At 39.6% G+C, this 20,750-nt stretch overlaps 1 protein-coding gene across 1 annotated transcript in view; it reads right to left on the bottom strand.

Moving 5' to 3' along the window:
• Window positions 1-20,750, bottom strand: part of LRCH2 (leucine rich repeats and calponin homology domain containing 2) — a 600,694-nt gene that overhangs the window by 217,844 nt on the left and 362,100 nt on the right. The window contains exons 13-14 of the mRNA XM_053700216.1: window positions 12,575-12,620; window positions 12,315-12,425 (exon numbers count right to left, since the gene is read on the bottom strand). Of these exons, the coding sequence (XP_053556191.1) occupies window positions 12,315-12,425; window positions 12,575-12,620 (157 nt within the window). The remainder of the gene's footprint in view (window positions 1-12,314; window positions 12,426-12,574; window positions 12,621-20,750) is intronic.

The raw sequence follows: 20,750 nt of genomic DNA on the forward strand, positions 1-20,750 counted from the left end.
ACTGGGTAGCCCCATCTATATTTCAGGCCTTTATCTCTGAGAATCTTGGTATACGGATGATAGTGCCTACGAAGTTGAAGCGTATGTGGGGAGAGGTCAGGGTAAATCTGCAGATCAGCATATTTTTCTGGTAATGACTTTTCTCTTGCAAGAACTCGGATGATCTTTTCTCGGAATGTGTAGTAGTGTAGCTTGGCTATTACATCACGGGGCTTCCCCTCATCTGCAGATCTAGGTCTGACCGCTCTATGTGCTCTGTCAATGAGGGCTTCATTACCCAGGTCGGCGCCCAGGGCTGCTTTAAAAAGGTCTTGTAGGTAAGCATCTAGATCCTGTGGTTGGACTGTCTCTGGGATCCCTTTAATTCGAATGTTATTGCGGCGCGACCTGTCTTCCAAGTCCGCTAACTTTAGTTCTAAGTCTGTTATTTGACCAGCCAAGCATTGAGAGTAACTCAGTAAATTCGTATGGTCAACTGCAAGGTCTTCCTGTCTGCGCTCTAGCGCATCTGTTCTCTCTCCAATGCTGCCTATATCTTTTTTAAGGTCGGCATGAGATTTGTCAAATTTCCGTGACAGTGAATCATGGTGGGATGCTAGTAGTGCTGTGATAGAGTCCATCAGGTTGTTAGGGGCACCTTCTATGGATGGTAATCTGGAAACTCTTTTTGTTAAGGTTTTGCCAGGTTGAGTGTCTGACAGGCTCCCAGTATCAGAACCATCATCTTCAGATCTTGTATGAGTCATTCTGGCCGGGTGTTGGAAATGGTCAACGACTGTTCTTTTAGGGGTAGCATGCGACTTTTGCTTTCTTTTGTGGAGTTGAGACATTATGGGTCTGAGCTCCTAAATGTGAACCTTAGCTGTTTTATTTTCTGTATTCTTGTTTTAGGGGGAATCCGCTTACTTTTAGTATGTTGATTAGGTGCTCATGGGTTGGCGGGGTCGTGGGCTGTTTCTAAGGAGTTCACATATTAATGTGGCTTGTAGCTACTTAGTAAAAAGGAAAATGCTGCAAGTGTATAACAGGGTCTTGGTTGTTATGGTAACATATAGAGGTCCGCGGCCTTGCTTCTGAGTGTCTAATCTCTCTCCCAGGGAGTTGCCCCTGCAGGGCGATATGGGGCAGGGTATTTGGGTTATGACCCGCAGGCAAAAGGACCGGCGGGAAAGGGGGGAGAGAGATCAAAATTTCAAATATACAGCAGTAACCCTCAGATATTAGTTCAAAAGACACAGGTGATCTCAATAGAACTGGCAGGATAGTTTCTCACTTTCAGGTGTGGTATATGAATAACTGCCTTATTATTTCTCTAAGCAGCTCGGTTTCAATCATAAGATTGTACTAGGGTCAAACAGGGTGTTCAGTATTTTTCTGCCGGCCTGATAGGGTAATGACAAGGTGTGCCGGTTTTGCAACTATATTTAAATAGCAGTCTGTATGATGGTTGTCTGCGGGGTTATGGTATCAGCCGGTCAGCAGTTGGTATGTGGCAAGCGGGATAATGGGGTTCCCAAGAAAGGGTAAATCAGGGTGTGTTTTATAGTCTCTTACCCGCTGTGGCTAATCTGCGTGGTCCTCTCAGTAGGCCTGATATGAGCTTGAAAGATAGGCCTCAATATGGTGGAGATTCGCGCTCAAAAGTAGATGCGTGGCGCAGTTAAGGCTGTGGGTCTTTTCTCTGTTTTCCCCTTAGGCCCATAAAGATTTAATTTAATTTAAAGCCTCCTCGCCCTTGTCTTTTTGCCCGCAGTCCTGAGGAGGGTCTATGACCCAAAAGAGTACTCTTACCCCAGGTGGTCTCTCGATGTTCGCTACCTGAGTCCGGGTGGGGTGCTGTATGATCCGGAGCGGAGCCCCGACCCTCCGGATCACCAATGTAAGCTGGATGTGTGGTAACTGGGATGTTTTTCACAAATGTCTGCAGCGACTGGGTTAGCTGTCTCCTCCCGGTCGCGTGGACCGTCTCCGGCAGCCACCCAGCAGGGCCGCAAATGCAAATCTCTCTCCGGTGCCGCGTCCGCGGCTGTTATGGTGCAGGTCACCTTGTTGTGACCAAAGTCCAAAGGTATTAGGTCGTATACGAACGTGGTCAGTAAGCCTTCCGAGTCTCAGGTCCCTGAGATGTGGGTCTCCTGTAGAGGTCCGGCCGTTAAGCGGTTGGCAGCGATCCGCAATGTGCGGTTAAAGGTGGTTAGTACCGATGAGATTTCTGTCTCAGTTAAGTCCCGGGTACTTCTAATAGCATGAGGTAGCACTTTTTCCCTTTTTCTAGGATATTTCAGCCGTTAATAATAACTCTTTTAACGATAGTCAGGGAGAGCTCTCTAAATGTGCTGCCACTCTGTGCTGCGGTTAACTCCGCCCCCTGGTTTTGACTTTCTAAAAGGCTTGGATTTATTCCAGACTGGAGAAGGCTTCCAAACGGAAACCGTTCCTTTAGGGGAAGGGTCAGGCTTCTGTTCCTTATTCTGACGAAAGGAACGAAAACGATTAGCCCTGTATTTACCTTTAGATTTTTTGTCCTGCGGCAAAAAAGTTCCTTTCCCCCCAGTAACAGTTGAAATAATAGAATCCAACTGTGAACCAAATAATGTATTACCTTGGAAAGAAAGAGAAAGCAAAGTTGACTTAGAAGTCATATCTGCATTCCAAGATTTAAGCCATAAAGCTCTTCTAGCTAAAATAGCTAAAGACATATACCTGACATCAATTCTAATGATATCAAAAATGGCATCACAAATAAAGTTATTAGCATGTTGAAGAAGTTTAACAATGCTATAAGCATTATGGTCTGACACTTGTTGTGCTAAAGCCTCCAACCAGAAAGTTGAAGCTGCAGCAACATCAGCCAAAGAAATAGCAGGTCTAAGAAGATTACCTGAACATAAATAAGCTCTCCTTAGAAAGGATTCAATCTTCCTGTCTAAAGGATACTTAAAGGAAGTACTATCCGCCGTAGGAATAGTAGTACGTTTAGCAAGAGTAGAAATAGCCCCATCAACTTTAGGGATTTTATCCCAAAATTCTAATCTATCAGATGGCACAGGGTACAATTTCTTAAACCTTTGAGAAGGAGTAAATGAAGTACACAGACTATTCCATTCCCTAGAACTTACTTCTGAAATAGCATCAGGAACTGGAAAAACTTCAGGAATAACTACATGAGGTTTAAAAACCGAATTTAAACGCTTAGTAGATTTAGTATCAAGAGGACTAGACTCTTCCATATCTAATGCAATAAACACTTCTTTAAGTAAAGAACGAATAAACTCCATCTTAAATAAATATGAAGATTTATCAGTGTCAATATCTGAGGCAGAATCTTCTGAACCAGATAGATCCTCATCAGAAACAGATAAGTCAGAATGATGACGGTCACTTAAAAATTCGTCTGAAATATGAAAAGTTTTAAAAACAGAATTTATGCTTACCTGATAAATTACTTTCTCCAACGGTGTGTCCGGTCCACGGCGTCATCCTTACTTGTGGGATATTCTCTTCCCCAACAGGAAATGGCAAAGAGTCCCAGCAAAGCTGGTCACATGATCCCTCCTAGGCTCCGCCCACCCCAGTCATTCGACCGACGGACAGGAGGAAATATATATAGGAGAAACCATATGATACCGTGGTGACTGTAGTTAGAGAAAATAATTCATCAGACCTGATTAAAAAACCAGGGCGGGCCGTGGACCGGACACACCGTTGGAGAAAGTAATTTATCAGGTAAGCATAAATTCTGTTTTCTCCAACATTGGTGTGTCCGGTCCACGGCGTCATCCTTACTTGTGGGAACCAATACCAAAGCTTTAGGACACGGATGAAGGGAGGGAGCAAATCAGGTCACCTAAACGGAAGGAACCACAGCTTGCAAAACCTTTCTCCCAAAAATAGCCTCCGAAGAAGCAAAAGTATCAAATTTGTAAAATATGGCAAAAGTGTGCAGTGAAGACCAAGTCGCTGCCTTACATATCTGGTTAACAGAAGCCTCGTTCTTGAAGGCCCATGTGGAAGCCACAGCCCTAGTGGAGTGAGCTGTGATTCTTTCAGGAGGCTGCCGTCTGGCAGTCTCATAAGCCAATCGAATGATGCTTTTAAGCCAAAAGGAAAGAGAGGTAGAAGTCGCTTTTTGACCTCTCCTTTTACCAGAATAAACAACAAACAAGGAAGATGTTTGTCTGAAATCTTTAGTAGCCTCTAAATAGAACTTTAGAGCACGGACAACGTCCAAATTGTGTAACAAACGTTCCTTCTTTGAAACTGGATTCGGACACAAAGAAGGTACAACTATCTCCTGGTTAATATTTTTGTTAGAAACAACTTTAGGAAGAAAACCAGGCTTAGTACGCAAAACCACCTTATCTGCATGGAACACCAGATAAGGAGGAGAACACTGCAGAGCAGATAACTCTGAAACTCTTCTAGCAGAAGAAATTGCAACCAAAAACAAAACTTTCCAAGATAGTAACTTAATATCTATGGAATGTAAGGGTTCAAACGGAACCCCTTGAAGAACTGAAAGAACTAGATTTAGACTCCAGGGAGGAGTCAAAGGTCTGTAAACAGGCTTGATCTTAACCAGAGCCTGAACAAATGCTTGAACATCTGGCACAGCTGCCAGTCTTTTGTGTAGTAAGACAGATAAAGCAGAGATCTGTCCCTTTAGGGAACTTGCAGATAATCCTTTCTCCAAACCTTCTTGAAGAAAGGAGAGAATCTTAGGAATTTTTATCTTATTCCATGGGAATCCTTTGGATTCACACCAACAGATATATTTTTTCCATATTTTATGGTAAATTTTTCTAGTTACAGGTTTTCTGGCCTGAACCAGAGTATCTATCACCGAATCTGAAAACCCACGCTTTGATAGAATCAAGCGTTCAATCTCCAAGCCGTCAGTTGGAGGGAGACCAGATTTGGGTGTTCGAATGGACCTTGAACAAGAAGGTCCTGTCTCAAAGGTAGCTTCCATGGTGGAGCCGATGACATATTCACCAGGTCTGCATACCAAGTCCTGCGTGGCCACGCAGGAGCTATCAAGATCACCGAGGCCCTCTCCTGATTGATCCTGGCTACCAGCCTGGGAATGAGAGGAAACGGTGGGAATACGTAAGCTAGGTTGAAAGTCCAAGGTGCTACTAGTGCATCTACTAGAGTCGCCTTGGGATCCCTTGATCTGGACCCGTAGCAAGGAACCTTGAAGTTCTGACGAGACGCCATCAGATCCATGTCTGGCATGCCCCATAATTGAGTTATTTGGGCAAAGATTTCCGGATGGAGTTCCCACTCCCCCGGATGAAATGTCCGACGACTCAGAAAATCCGCTTCCCAATTTTCCACTCCTGGGATGTGGATCGCAGACAAGTGGCAGGAGTGATCCTCCGCCCATTGAATTATTTTGGTCACTTCTTTCATCGCTAGGGAACTCTTTGTTCCCCCTTGATGATTGATATAAGCAACAGCCGTCATGTTGTCTGATTGGAACCTTATGAATTTGGCCTTTGCTAGTTGAGGCCAAGCTCTGAGAGCATTGAATATCGCTCTCAGTTCCAGAATGTTTATCGGGAGAAGAGACTCTTCCCGAGACCATAGACCCTGAGCTTTCAGGGATTCCCAGACCGCACCCCAGCCCACTAGACTGGCGTCGGTCGTGACAATGACCCACTCTGGCCTGTGGAAGCTCATTCCCTGGGACAGATGGTCCAGGGTCAGCCACCAACGGAGTGAATCTCTGGTCTTTTGATCTACTTGAATCATTGGAGACAAGTCTGTATAATCCCCATTCCACTGTTTGAGCATGCACAGTTGTAATGGTCTTAGATGAATTCGTGCAAAAGGAACTATGTCCATTGTTGCAACCATCAATCCTATTACTTCCATGCACTGCGCTATGGAAGGACGAGGAACAGAATGAAGCACTTGACAAGAGCTTAGAAGTTTTGATTTTCTGACCTCTGTCAGAAAAATCCTAATTTCTAAGGAATCTATTATTGTTCCCAAGAAGGGAACTCTTGTTGACGGGGACAGAGAACTCTTTTCTTTGTTCACTTTCCATCCGTGAGAAAGGCTAGAACGATGTCCGTATGAGCCTTTGCCTTTGACAGGGACGACGCTTATATTAGAATGTCGTCCAAGTAAGGTACTACTGCAATGCCCCTTGGTCTTAGAACCGCTAGAAGAGACCCTAGCACCTTTGTGAAAATCCTTGGAGCAGTGGCTAATCCGAATGGAAGAGCCACAAACTGGTAATGTTTGTCCAGAAAAGCGAACCTTAGGAACTGATGATGTTCCTTGTGGATAGGGATATGTAGGTACGCATCCTTTAGATCCACGGTAGTCATAAATTGACTTTCCTGGATGGTGGGTAGAATCATTCGAATAGTTTCCATTTTGAACGATGGTACCCTGAGAAATTTGTTTAGGATCTTCAAATCCAAAATTGGTCTGAACGTTCCCTCTTTTTTGGGAACTACGAACAGATTGGAATAAAATCCCATTCCTTGTTCCTTTATTGGAACTGGGTGTATCACTCCCATCTTTAACAGGTCTTCTACACAATGTAAGAATGCCTGTCTCTTTATTTGGTTTGAGGATAAGTGAGACTTGTGGAACCTTCCCCTTGGGGGTAGTTCCTTGAATTCCAGGAGATAACCTTGAGAAACTATTTCTAGTGCCCAAGGATCCTGAACATCTCTTGCCCAAGCCTGAGCAAAGAGAGAGAGTCTGCCCCCCACCAGATCCGGTCCCGGATCGGGGGCTACTCCTTCATGCTGTCTTGTTAGCAGTGGCAGGCTTCTTGGCCTGCTTACCTTTGTTCCAGCCTTGCATTGGTTTCCAGGCTAGTTTGGGTTATGAGGCATTACCCTCTTGCTTAGAGGATGCAGAATTAGAGGCTGGTCCATTTCTGCGAAAGGGACGAAAATTAGGCTTATTTTTAGCCTTAAAAGACCTATCCTGTGGAAGGGCGTGGCCCTTTCCCCCAGTGATGTCTGAAATAATCTCTTTCAAATCAGGTCCAAATAAAGTTTTACCTTTGAAAGGAATGTTAAGTAATTTTGTCTTGGATGACACATCCGCTGACCAAGACTTTAGCCAAAGCGCTCTGCTCGCCACAATAGCAAACCCTGAATTTTTCGCCGCTAATTTTGCTAATTGCAAAGCGGCATCTAAAATAAAAGAGTTAGCCAATTTAAGTGCGTGAACTCTGTCCATAACCTCCTCATATGGAGTTTCTCTACTGAGCGACTTTTCTAGTTCCTCGAACCAGAACCACGCTGCCGTAGTGACAGGAACAATGCATGAAATTGGTTGTAGAAGGTAGCCTTGCTGTACAAAAATCTTTTTAAGCAAACCTTCCAATTTTTTATCCATAGGATCTTTGAAAGCACAACTATCTTCGATAGGAATAGTAGTGCGTTTGTTTAGAGTAGAAACTGCCCCCTCGACCTTGGGGACTGTCTGCCATAAGTCCTTTCTGGGGTCGACCATAGGAAATAATTTCTTAAATATAGGGGGAGGAACAAAAGGTATGCCGGGCTTTTCCCACTCTTTATTTACTATGTCCGCCACCCGCTTGGGTATAGGAAAAGCGTCGGGGGACACCGGAACCTCTAGGAACCTGTCCATCTTGCATAATTTCTCTGGAATGACCAAATTGTCAAAATCATCCAGAGTAGATAACACCTCCTTAAGCAGTGCGCGGAGATGTTCTAATTTAAATTTAAATGTCACAACATCAGGTTCAGCTTGATGAGAAATTTTTCCTGAATCTGAAATTTCTCCCTCAGACAAAACCTCCCTCATGGCCCCTTCAGATTGGTGTGAGGGTATGACAGAACAATTATCATCAGCGTCCTCTTGCTCTTCAGTGTTTAAAACAGAGCAATCGCGCTTTCTCTGATAAGTAGGCATTTTGGATAAAAGATTTGCTATGGAGTTATCCATTACAGCCGTTAATTGTTGCATGGTAATAAGTATTGGCGCACTAGATGTACTAGGGGCCTCCTGCATGGGCAAAACTGGTGTAGACACAGTAGGAGATGATGTAGTATCATGTTTACTCCCCTCATTTGAGGAATCATCTTGGGCAATATCATTATTTGTGGCAGTACTGTCCTTACTTTGTTTGAACGCTATGGCACAATTATCACATAAATTTAAATGGGGAGACACATTGGCTTTCATACATATAGAACATAGCTTATCTGAAGGTATAGACATGTTAAACAGGCTTAAACTTGTCAACAATGCACAAAAAACGTTTTAAAATAAAACCGTTACTGTCACTTTAAATTTCAAACAGAAAACACTTTATTACTGAATATGTGAAAAAGTATGAAGGAATTGTTCAAAAATTACCACAGTGTCTTAAAGCCTTAAAAGTATTGCACACCAAATTTCAGAGCTTTAACCCTTAAAATAACGGAACCAGAGACGTTTTTCAATTTAACCCCTATACAGTCCCAGATACAGTCTTTGCTAAGACCCAACCAAGCCCTGAGGGGAATACGATACCAAATGACGCCTTCTAAAAGCTTTTTCAGAGATTCTTAGATCCACACACATGCATCTGCATGCCCTGTTCTCAAAAACAACTGCGCATTAATGGCGCGAAAATGAGGCTCAGTCTATGACTAGAAAGGCCCCCTGACTGAAAAAGGTGTCCAATACAGTGCCTGCCGTTTTATAAACGTTCCCCAAGATTATAAATGTCAATTGTTAGCCTAAATTTGAATAATATGCACAAATAAAGCAATCGATTTAGCCCATAAAAATGTCTACCAGTTTTTTAGCCCATAATAAGCCCTATATTCTGTTTGTTTTGACTAAGAAAATGGCTTACCGGTCCCCATGAGGGGAAATGACAGCCTTCCAGCATTACACAGTCTTGTTAGAAATATGGCTAGTCATACCTTAAGCAGAAAAGTCTGCTAACTGTTTCCCCCAACTGAAGTTACTTCATCTCAACAGTCCTATGTGGAAACAGCAACCGATTTTAGTTACTGTCTGCTAAAATCATCTTCCTCTTACAAACAGAAATCTTCATCCTTTTCTGTTTCAGAGTAAATAGTACATACCAGCACTATTTTAAAATAACAAACACTTGATAGAAGAATAAAAACTACATTTAAACACCAAAAAACTCTTAACCATCTCCGTGGAGATGTTGCCTGTGCAACGGCAAAGAGAATGACTGGGGTGGGCGGAGCCTAGGAGGGATCATGTGACCAGCTTTGCTGGGACTCTTTGCCATTTCCTGTTGGGGAAGAGAATATCCCACAAGTAAGGATGACGCCGTGGACCGGACACACCAATGTTGGAGAAAGACCTTTTACGCTTACTGGAAGGAGGAATAACAGACAGAGCCTTCCTAATAGATTTAGAAACAAATTCTTTTACATTAACAGGGACATCCTGAACATTAGATGTTGAAGGAACAACAACAGGTAATGGATTATTACTAATGGAAACACAATCTGCATTAGAAAGTTTATCATGACAGTTATCACAAACAACAGCCGGAGGAACAGTTACCAAAAGTTTACAACGGATGCACTTAACTTTGGTAGAACCAGCATCAGGCAGCGTCTTTACAGAAGTAGATTCTGATCCAGGGTCATGTTGAGACATCTTGCAATATGTTATAGAAAAAACAACATATAAAGCAAAATTATCAAATTCCTTAAATGACAGTTTCAGGAATGGGAAAGAAATGCCAAATGAACAAGCCTCTAGCAACCAGAAGCAATGAAAAATGAGACTGAAATAATGTGAAAAAAAGGTGGAGACAAAAATAACGCCCACATTTTTTGGCGCCAAAAATGACGCCAACATTATTGGCGCCAAGTACAACGCCCATATTTTTTTGGCGCCAAGTATGACGCCACATCCTGTGACGCCGAAAAAAACGACTCCCACAATTTTGGCTCAAAAAAACGTCTGAACGTCAAAAATGACGCAACCATGCCCACAGGGAAAAAAGATCAATTGAAAAAAATTATTTTAAGGTAAGAAAAAAATATTTCATATGCATTATCCCAATAATGAAACTGACCGTCTGAAAATAAGGAATACTGATTATCCTGAATCATGGCAAATATAAGTTTAAAGACATATATTTAGAACTTTACATATAAAGTGCCCAACCATAGCTTAGAGTGTCACCAAAAATAAGACTTACTTACCCCAGGACACTCATCTACATATAGTAGATAGCCAAACCAGTACTGAAACGAGAATCAGTAGAGGTCATGGTATATAAGAGTATATCGTCGATCTGAAAAGGGAGGTAAGAGATGAATCTCTACGACCGATAACAGAGAACCTATGAAATAGATCCCGTAGAAGAAGATCATTGTATTCAAATAGGCAATACTCTCTTCACATCCCTCTGACATTAACTGCACTCTGAGAGGAAAACCGGGCTCCAGCCTGCTGCGAAGCGCATATTAACGTAGAATCTAGCACAAACTTACTTCACCACCTCCATGGGAGGCAAAGTTTGTAAAACTGAATTGTGGGTGTAAACAACTAGGAATACTAATTGTACAAAGAGATACACTTAGGATTAATAGAAAAGAATACCACAGAGAAGATAAATTTCTCTAACTCCAATTATTCATATAAATGTAGGATTACTCTATCTATTAAAATGTTCCATATCATTCATACTTTAATTCTTTATTATTGTAACTAGGAACAAACATTCACACAGAAGTAGCCTGAAAAAGTTAAAAACACTTAAACCCAGTTAAATAGGATTAATATGATAAGCAATAATATGTTTATTTATCCTGATGCCCACAACAATGTAATGTAAGATAAACTAAGCCCTTACAATCCGAGGGCTGATTTACTTTTAAGTTATTATATTTTAAGGTAAATAGTAGGCACCAGGAATCAACAAATATTCATAGAGATAAAGGTTCTTTTTTAACTTAGGTAAGCTGTTAAAAAGCGACAGACAGGAGAGAACTAGCTTCTCCTGCTGGACCCCTGACGCGCGTTTCACAGAACGCTTCCTCAGAGGGGGTGAGGTGAATTGTGGGTGTGGTGAGGGGTGAATTTATAGGCATTTTAAGGTTTGGGAAACTTTGCCCCTCCTGGTAGGAATGTATATCCCATACGTCACTAGCTCATGGACTCTTGCTAATTACATGAAAGAAATGGTGGATACACACTACTGTCAATTTTTACTTCCTTCAAATAAAATTGTGCATTTTCCTAAAAAAAGAGGAAGGCTACCAATATTTTTGGCCACATCTGTACATCCACTGAAAGTTTCAACTTGTCACTAAAAGGAACAGTTTGAAAGAAAGAATGGATTGAAGACTAATTATATATTTGTAGTAGCTACTGATCTAGAATGTTAAACATCAGGGAAGATCTATCAGCAGTTTAAATAATTCATGCTAAGGATAAGTTTATTTCCATATTAAGTATGGATCTACGAGCCTCTAACAAGTTATTTGGAATTATAATATTTGAAATCATCTAGCTTGGAACCAGCTAATCTGGATAAAAATGTTATCACATTATCAAAGTTTAATTTAGTATTGACAATATTACCTTTTCTTTATGTATTTTTTATGCAGCAATTTAATTTGACTCATACACTTCTGATTTTATTATATGTCAGTAAAGATTTATTCTATCGAACAGTGTTTGGTTTGTATATTTCAGATAGTCCTTATAGGTCTCTCTTTTTATATTGGAATTTCGTGCTTTGGTAATCTGTTTAAATAGCAGCTATTAAAAGGGACATGAAACTAATTTTTGTCTTTTATGGAAGAGCATCCAATTTTACACAACTTTCCAATTTACTTCTATTATCAATTTTTGCTTAGTTCTCTTGGTTTTCTTTATTGTAGGAGCAGCAATGCACTACTGGGAGTTAGCAGAACACATCTATAAGACAATGACAAGAGGCATATATCTGTAGCCACCACACAACAGCTAGTTCCAAGCTCATAAGCCTACCTAGCTATTCTTTTTAACAAAGGATACCAAAAGAACTAAGAAAATTAGATAACAGAAGTAAATTGAAAAATTGTTTAAATTGTATGCTCTACCAAAATCATGAAAGAAAATTTGGGGTTTCATGTTCCTTTAAGGTCTTGTGTTTTAGACATGCGTTTTATATCACATTTATTATAGACACCATTTTTGTCTAATTAAATATATTAGAGAGGGTGCTCCCGATATTTGTGGACATAATTGAAGATACCAAAATGAATTAAGGGCTATAAAATTGACATGTTAATATAAAAATATATTTCTATTGGATAAGAAGATTGGGTGTGTTTCACAATTACCTTGAAATACTCTTTCCTAGTTTGCTTGGACCTCCGCCTTTCCTCTGTCTGCCAGATTGCAGACTCTGCTTCTGGCCAGCTTTGCTCGTCAGCTCTATCTTTTTCTATTCCCTAAAGCAAAAACAGCAGATAATTTAATACACAAAATGATAACAAAATGGATTTTAAAAGCTCTAAATTTTGTTTAGCAATTTCCGTTTCATCAAATGGATTAACACTAAAAGCAAAATTTGATTACAAATGCAAATGATCATTCTTACCTGCCATTTACATGATGACACCTGTGATTTATCACCTGAAGGAACACTGCAAAGGATAAAAGATATGTGGATTATTGTAACAATGTCTGGAAAACAAATTATTATATGAATACCCATTGTTGTCTGAAGGTGGCAGTGCAGTCCACAAACTGAGCTTGAACAAATGAGCAGATGTCTGATATACCACTTACAAGTCTTAAGCCATGCACAAATTATATAATAAAAGGTAATGATTAAATACAATTTACGCTTAAAGGGACAGTTTACTCAAAAATGTTCTCCCCTTTAATTTGTTCCCAATGATTCACTTTACCTGCTGGAGTGTATTAAATTGTTTACAAGTATTTCCGTTACCCTTATATTAGCATTTGAAATAGTTGATTTAGCTTGTGGTATCCCCACCTATTTTGAAAGTGTTTGGCCTCACTCCTAGTGGTGTATAGAAGAAATAAGGTAATAAAATGTTAATTTTCCATTGTTCTCTCCAAGTGTTGGTGATTGGTTTATGGACAGATATAAGATAAAGAAGCAGGTATATGTACACAATGTGATAAAGTAATGGGATCTCATACCTACAACTCAACCCATTTTATTAGGTTGTGGCTTCAATACACAAAATCAGCTAATTAATATACACAAATAAAGCTTAAAAAAGCAAATCTCATACATTTTATACTCTGCTGGTAAAAAAAAGTAATTGGAAACACATTAAGGGAAAACAACTTTATAGTATACTGTCCCTTTAAGAGTGCACAATGCATTGAACATTAACCAGGATTCTCAACCATTAATACATTTGTGCGAAAATGTCACAATAACATAATTTATGTAAGAACTTACCTGATAAATTCATTTCTTTCATATTAGCAAGAGTCCATGAGCTAGTGACGTATGGGATATACATTCCTACCAGGAGGGGCAAAGTTTCCCAAACCTTAAAATGCCTATAAATTCACCCCTCACCACACCCACAATTCACCTCACCCCCTCTGAGGAAGCGTTCTGTGAAACGCGCGTCAGGGGTCCAGCAGGAGAAGCTAGTTCTCTCCTGTCTGTCGCTTTTTAACAGCTTACCTAAGTTAAAAAAGAACCTTTATCTCTATGAATATTTGTTGATTCCTGGTGCCTACTATTTACCTTAAAATATAATAACTTAAAAGTAAATCAGCCCTCGGATTGTAAGGGCTTAGTTTATCTTACATTACATTGTTGTGGGCATCAGGATAAATAAACATATTATTGCTTATCATATTAATCCTATTTAACTGGGTTTAAGTGTTTTTAACTTTTTCAGGCTACTTCTGTGTGAATGTTTGTTCCTAGTTACAATAATAAAGAATTAAAGTATGAATGATATGGAACATTTTAATAGATAGAGTAATCCTACATTTATATGAATAATTGGAGTTAGAGAAATTTATCTTCTCTGTGGTATTCTTTTCTATTAATCCTAAGTGTATCTCTTTGTACAATTAGTATTCCTAGTTGTTTACACCCACAATTCAGTTTTACAAACTTTGCCTCCCATGGAGGTGGTGAAGTAAGTTTGTGCTAGATTCTACGTTAATATGCGCTTCCTCAGCAGGCTGGAGCCCGGTTTTCCTCTCAGAGTGCAGTGAATGTCAGAGGGATGTGAAGAGAGTATTGCCTATTTGAATACAATGATCTTCTTCTACGGGATCTATTTCATAGGTTCTCTGTTATCGGTCGTAGAGATTCATCTCTTACCTCCCTTTTCAGATCGACGATATACTCTTATATACCATGACCTCTACTGATTCTCGTTTCAGTACTGGTTTGGCTATCTACTATATGTAGATGAGTGTCCTGGGGTAAGTAAGTCTTATTTTTGGTGACACTCTAAGCTATGGTTGGGCACTTTATATGTAAAGTTCTAAATATATGTCTTTAAACTTATATTTGCCATGATTCAGGATAATCAGTATTCCTTATTTTCAGACGGTCAGTTTCATTATTGGGATAATGCATATGAAATATTTTTTTCTTACCTTAAAATAATTTTTTTCAATTGATCTTTTTTCCCTGTGGGCATGGTTGCATCATTTTTGACGTTCAGACGTTTTTTTGAGCCAAAATTGTGGGAGTCGTTTTTTTCGGCGTCACAGGATGTGGCGTCATACTTGGCGCCAAAAAAATATGGGCGTTGTACTTGGCGCCAATAATGTTGGCGTCATTTTTGGCGCCAAAAAATGTGGGCGTTATTTTTGTCTCCACCTTTTTTTCACATTATTTCAGTCTCATTTTTCATTGCTTCTGGTTGCTAGAGGCTTGTTCATTTGGCATTTCTTTCCCATTCCTGAAACTGTCATTTAAGGAATTTGATAATTTTGCTTTATATGTTGTTTTTTCTATTACATATTGAACCTCAAAATGCCTACAAATACACCCCTCACCACACCCACAATTCAGTTTAACGAATAGCCAAGAAGTGGGGTGATAAGAAAAGAGCGAAAGCATCAAAAATAAGGAATTGGAATAATTGTGCTTTATACAAAAAAATCATAACCACCACAAAAAAAGGGTGGGCCTCATGGACTCTTGCTAATATGAAAGAAATGAATTTATCAGGTAAGTTCTTACATAAATTATGTTTTCTTTCATGTAATTAGCAAGAGTCCATGAGCTAGTGACGTATGGGATAATGAATACCCAAGATGTGGAACTTCCACACAAGAGTCACTAGAGAGGGAGGGATAAAATAAAGACAGCCAATTCCGCTGAAAAAAAATTATAATCCACAACCCAAAACAAAAGTTTTTAATCTCAAAATAATGAAATTATAAGCAGAAGAATCAAACTGAAACAGCTGCCTGAAGTACTTTTCTACCAAAAACTGCTTCAGAAGAAGAAAACACATCAAAATGGTAGAATTTAGTAAAAGTATGCAAAGAAGACCAAGTTGCTGCTTTGCAAATCTGATCAACAGAAGCTTCATTCCTAAACGCCCAGGAAGTAGAAACTGACCTAGTAGAATGAGCCGTAATTCTTCGAGGCGGGGAATTACCCGACTCTACATAAGCATGATGAATCAAAGACTTTAACCAAGACGCCAAAGAAATGGCGGAGGCCTTTTGACCTTTTCTGGACCCAGAAAAGATAACAAATAGACTAGAAGTCTTTCTAAAATCTTTAGTAGCTTCAAACTTAATATTTCAAAGCTCTTACTACATCCAAAGAATGTAAAGATCTCTCCTTTGAATTCTTAGGATTAGGACATAATGAAGGAACAACAATCTCTCTACTAATGTTAGAATTGTTAGAATTCACAACCTTAGGTAAAAATTTAAATGAGGTTCGCAACACTGCCTTATCCTGATGAAAAATCAGAAAAGGAGATTCACAAGAAAGAGCAGATAACTCAGAAACTCTTCTAGCAGAAGAGATGGCCAAAAGGAACAGAACTTTCCAAGAAAGTAATTTAATGTCCAGAGAACGCATAGGTTCAAACGGAGGAGCTTGTAAAGCCCTCAGAACCAAATTAAGACTCCAAGGAGGAGAAATTGACTTAATGACAGGCTTGATACGAACCAAAGCCTGTACAAAACAATGAATATCAGGAAGAATAGCAATCTTTCTGTGAAAAAGAACAGAAAGAGCAGAGATTTGTCCTTTCAAGGAACTTGCAGACAAACCTTTATCCAAACCATCCTGAAGAAACTATAAAATTCTAGGAATTCTGAACGAATGCCAGGAGAATTTATGAGAAGAACACCAAGAAATGTAAGCCTTCCAGACTCGATAATAAATCTTCCTAGACACAGATTTACGAGCCTGTAACATAGTATTAATTACTGAGTCAGAGAAACCTCTATGACTAAGAATCAAGCGTTCAATTTCTATACCTTCAAATTTAATGATTTGAGATCCTGATGGAAAAAAGGGCCTTGAGATAGAAGGTCTGGTCTTAACGGAAGAGTCCAAGGTTGGCAACTGGCCATCCGAATGAGATCCGCATACCAAAACCTGTGAGGCCATACTGGAGCCACCAGCAGCACAAACGAACGTTCCATTAGAATTTTGGAAATCACTTTTGGAAGAAGAACTAGAGGCGGAAAGATAAAGGCAGGATGATAATTCCAAGGAAGCGACAACGCATCCACTGCTTCCGCCTGAGGGTCCCTGGATCTGGACAGATACCTGGGAAGTTTCTTGTTTAGATGAGAGGCCATCAGATCTATTTCTGGAAGACCCCAGATTTGAACAATCTGAAGAAATACCTCTGGGTGAAGAGACCATTCGCCCAGATGTAACGTCTGGCGACTGAGATAATCCGCTTCCCAATTGTCTACACCTGGGATGTGAAACGCAGAAATTAGACAGGAGCTGGATTCCGCCCATACAAGTATCCGAGATACTTCTTTCATAGCCTGAGGACTGTGAGTCCCACCCTGATGATTGACATATGCCACGGTTGTGACATTGTCTGTCTGAAAGCAAATAAACGATTCTCTTTTCAGAAGAGGCCAGGACTGAAGAGCTCTGAAAATCGCACGGAGTTCCAAAATGTTGATTGGTAATCTCGCCTCCTGAGATTCCCAAACCCCCTGCGCTGTCAGAGATCCCCATACAGCTCCCCAACCTGACAGACTCGCATCTGTTGAGATCACAGTCCAGGTTGGGCGAACAAAGGAAGCCCCTTGAACTAAACGATGGTGATCTATCCACCACGTCAGAGAGTGTCGTACATTGGGTTTTAAGGATATTAATTGTGATATCTTTGTATAATCCCTGCACCATTGGTTCAGCATACAAAGCTGAAGAGGTCACATGTGAAAACGAGCAAAGGGGATCGCGTCCGATGCAGCAGTCATGAGACCTAGAATTTCCATGCACAAAGCTACCGAAGGGAATGATAGAGACTGAAGGTTTCGACAGGCTGAAACCAATTTCAGACGTCTCTTTTCTGTTAGAGACAAGGTCATGGACACTAAATCTATCTGAAAACCCAAAAAGGTTACCTTTGTCTGAGGAATCAACGAACTCTTTGGTAAATTGATCCTCCAACCATGTCTTTGAAGAAACAACACAAGTTGATTCGTGTGAGAATCTGCAGAATGTAAAGACTGAGCAAGTACCAAGATATCGTCCAAATAAGGAAATACCGCAATACCCTGTTCTCTGATTACAGAGAGAAGGGCACCAAGAACCTTTGAAAAGATCCTTGGAGCTGTTGCTAGGCCAAACGGAAGGGCCACAAACTGGTAATGCTTGTCTAGAAAAGAGAATCTCAGAAACTGAAAGTGATCTGGATGAATCGGAATATGAAGATATGCATCCTGTAAATCTATTGTGGACATATAATGCCCTTGCTGAACAAAAGGCAGAATAGTCCTTATAGTTACCATTTAAAATGTTGGTATCCTTACATAACGATTCAATATCTTTAAATCCAGAACTGGTCTGAAGGAATTCTCCTTCTTTGGTACAATGAATAGATTTGAGTAAAACCCCAGACCCTGTTCCAGAACTGGAACAGGCACAATTACCCCGGCTGACTCTAGATCTGATCTGTATTTACCTTTAGATTTTTTGTCCTGAGGCAAAAAAGTTCCTTTCCCCCCAGTAACAGTTGAAATAATAGAATCCAACTGGGAACCAAATAATTTATTACCTTGGAAAGAAAGAGCAAGCAAAGTTGATTTGGAAGACATATCTGCATTCCAAGTTTTAAGCCATAAAGCTCTTCTAGCTAAAATAGCTAAAGACATATACCTGACATCAACTCTAATGATATCAAAGATGGCATCACAAATAAAGTTATTAGCATGTTGAAGAAGTTTAATAATGCTATGAGTATTATGGTCTGATACTTGTTGTGCTAAAGCCTCCAACCAAAAAGTGGAAGCAGCGGCAACATCAGCCAAAGAAATAGCAGGTCTAAGAAGATTACCTGAACATAAATAAGCTTTCCTCAGAAAGGATTCAATCTTCCTATCTAAAGGATCCTTAAAGGAAGTACTATCTGCCGTAGGAATAGTAGTACGTTTAGCAAGAGTAGAGATAGCCCCATCAACTTTAGGGATTTTGTCCCAAAACTCTAATCTGTCAGATGGCACAGGATACAATTTCTTAAACCTTTGAGAAGGAGTAAATGAAGTACCCAAATTATTCCATTCCCTAGAAATTACTTCAGAAATAGCATCAGGGACAGGACAAACTTCTGGAATAACCATAGGAGGTTTAAAAACCGAATTTAAACGCTTAGTAGATTTAGTATCAAGAGGACTAGAATCCTCCATTTCTAAAGCGATTAAAACTTCTTTAAGTAAAGAGCGAATAAATTCCATCTTAAATAAATATGAAGATTTATCAGTGTCAATATCTGAGACAGAATCATCTGAACCAGAAAAATCCTCATCAGAAACAGACAAATCAGAATTATGAAGGTCATTTAAAATTTCATCTGAAAAATGAAAAGTTTTAGAAGACCTTTTACGTTTATTGGAAGGAGGAATAACAGACATAGCCTTCCTAATAGATTTAGAAACAAATTCTCTTATATTAACAGGAACATCCTGAGTATTAGATGTTGAGGGAACAGCAACAGGTAATGGTATATTACTAATGGAAATACTATCTGCATTAGAAAGTTTATCATGACATTCATCACAAACTACAAATACACTTAACTTTGGTAGAACCAGCATCAGGCAGCGTTTTTCCAGATGTAGATTCTGATCCAGGGTCAATCTGAGACATCTTGCAATATGTAATAGAAAAAACAACATATAAAGCAAAATTATCAAATTCCTTAAATGACAGTTTCAGGAATGGGAAAGAATGCCAATGAACAAGCCTCTAGCAACCAGAAGCAATGAAAAAATGCGACTGAAATAATGTGTAAAAAAGGTGGAGACAAAAATGACGCCCACATTTTTTAGCGCCAAAAAAGACGCCCACATTATTGGCGCCTAAAAAATTTTGGCGCCAAGAATGACGCCACATCCGGAACGCCGACATTTTTGGCGCAAAACTTCAAAAAAATGACATAATCATGAACAACTTCCGGTGTCAAGAATGACGCCGGAAATGACAACAGAATTTTTTTGCGCCAAAAAAATCCGCGCCAAGAATGACGCAATAAATTGAAGCATTTTCAGCCCCCGCGAGCCTAACAGCCCACAGGGAAAAAAGTCAATTTGAAAACAATTTTTAAGGTAAGAAAAAAATTGAATATTCATATGCATTAACCCAAATATGAAACTGACTGTCTGAAATAAGGAATATTGATCATCCTGAATCAAGGCAAACATAAGTTTAAAGACATATATTTAGAACTTTACATATAAAGTGCCCAACCATAGCTTAGAGTGTCACAAAAAATAAGACTTACTTACCCCAGGACACTCATCTACATATAGTAGATAGCCAAACCAGTACTGAAACGAGAATCAGTAGAGGTCATGGTATATAAGAGTATATCGTCGATCTGAAAAGGGAGGTAAGAGATGAATCTCTACGACCGATAACAGAGAACCTATGAAATAGACCCCTTAGAAGGAGACCATTGAATTCAAATAGGCAATACTCTCTTCACATCCCTCTAACATTCACTGCACTCTGAGAGGAAAACCGGCTCCAGCGCATATCAACGTAGAATCTAGCACAAACTTACTTCACCACCTCCACGGGAGGCAAAGTTTGTAAAACTGAATTGTGGGTGTGGTGAGGGTTGTATTTGTAGGCATTTTGAGGTTTGGGAAACTTTGCCCCTCCTGGTAGGAATGTATATCCCATACGTCACTAGCTCATGGACTCTTGCTAATTACATGAAATAAATATTATTTATAAAAGTAAAATAAAAGTAAAATACAGGACTCAACTAAGACTTAAATTGTTACAATTTAATAAATATATATATATATATATAAAGATGATAATGAAATTAATAAAGATAATACGTAAAGGTTCCTGACACTAATAACTTTATATACTGATGTGCAGAGCCTATCTAGACACTGCATTGCGCATCTTAGCGGTTAGTCTCTTGCATCACGTGGCAATAACTCAATCTCATAATATTCAACATAATGCAAGTTATGTAGAGTAAAAGCAATCAATAAAACAGCTTTTACAAAATTGTGTATGTTGCCAAAAATAATTCTATATAATTTGTGCTTTTCAGTTTTGAGTTATTATTTAAACACACTACAAG

This window comes from Bombina bombina, chromosome 1 (genome assembly GCF_027579735.1).
Source record: "Bombina bombina isolate aBomBom1 chromosome 1, aBomBom1.pri, whole genome shotgun sequence".
Lineage (NCBI taxonomy): Eukaryota > Metazoa > Chordata > Amphibia > Anura > Bombinatoridae > Bombina > Bombina bombina.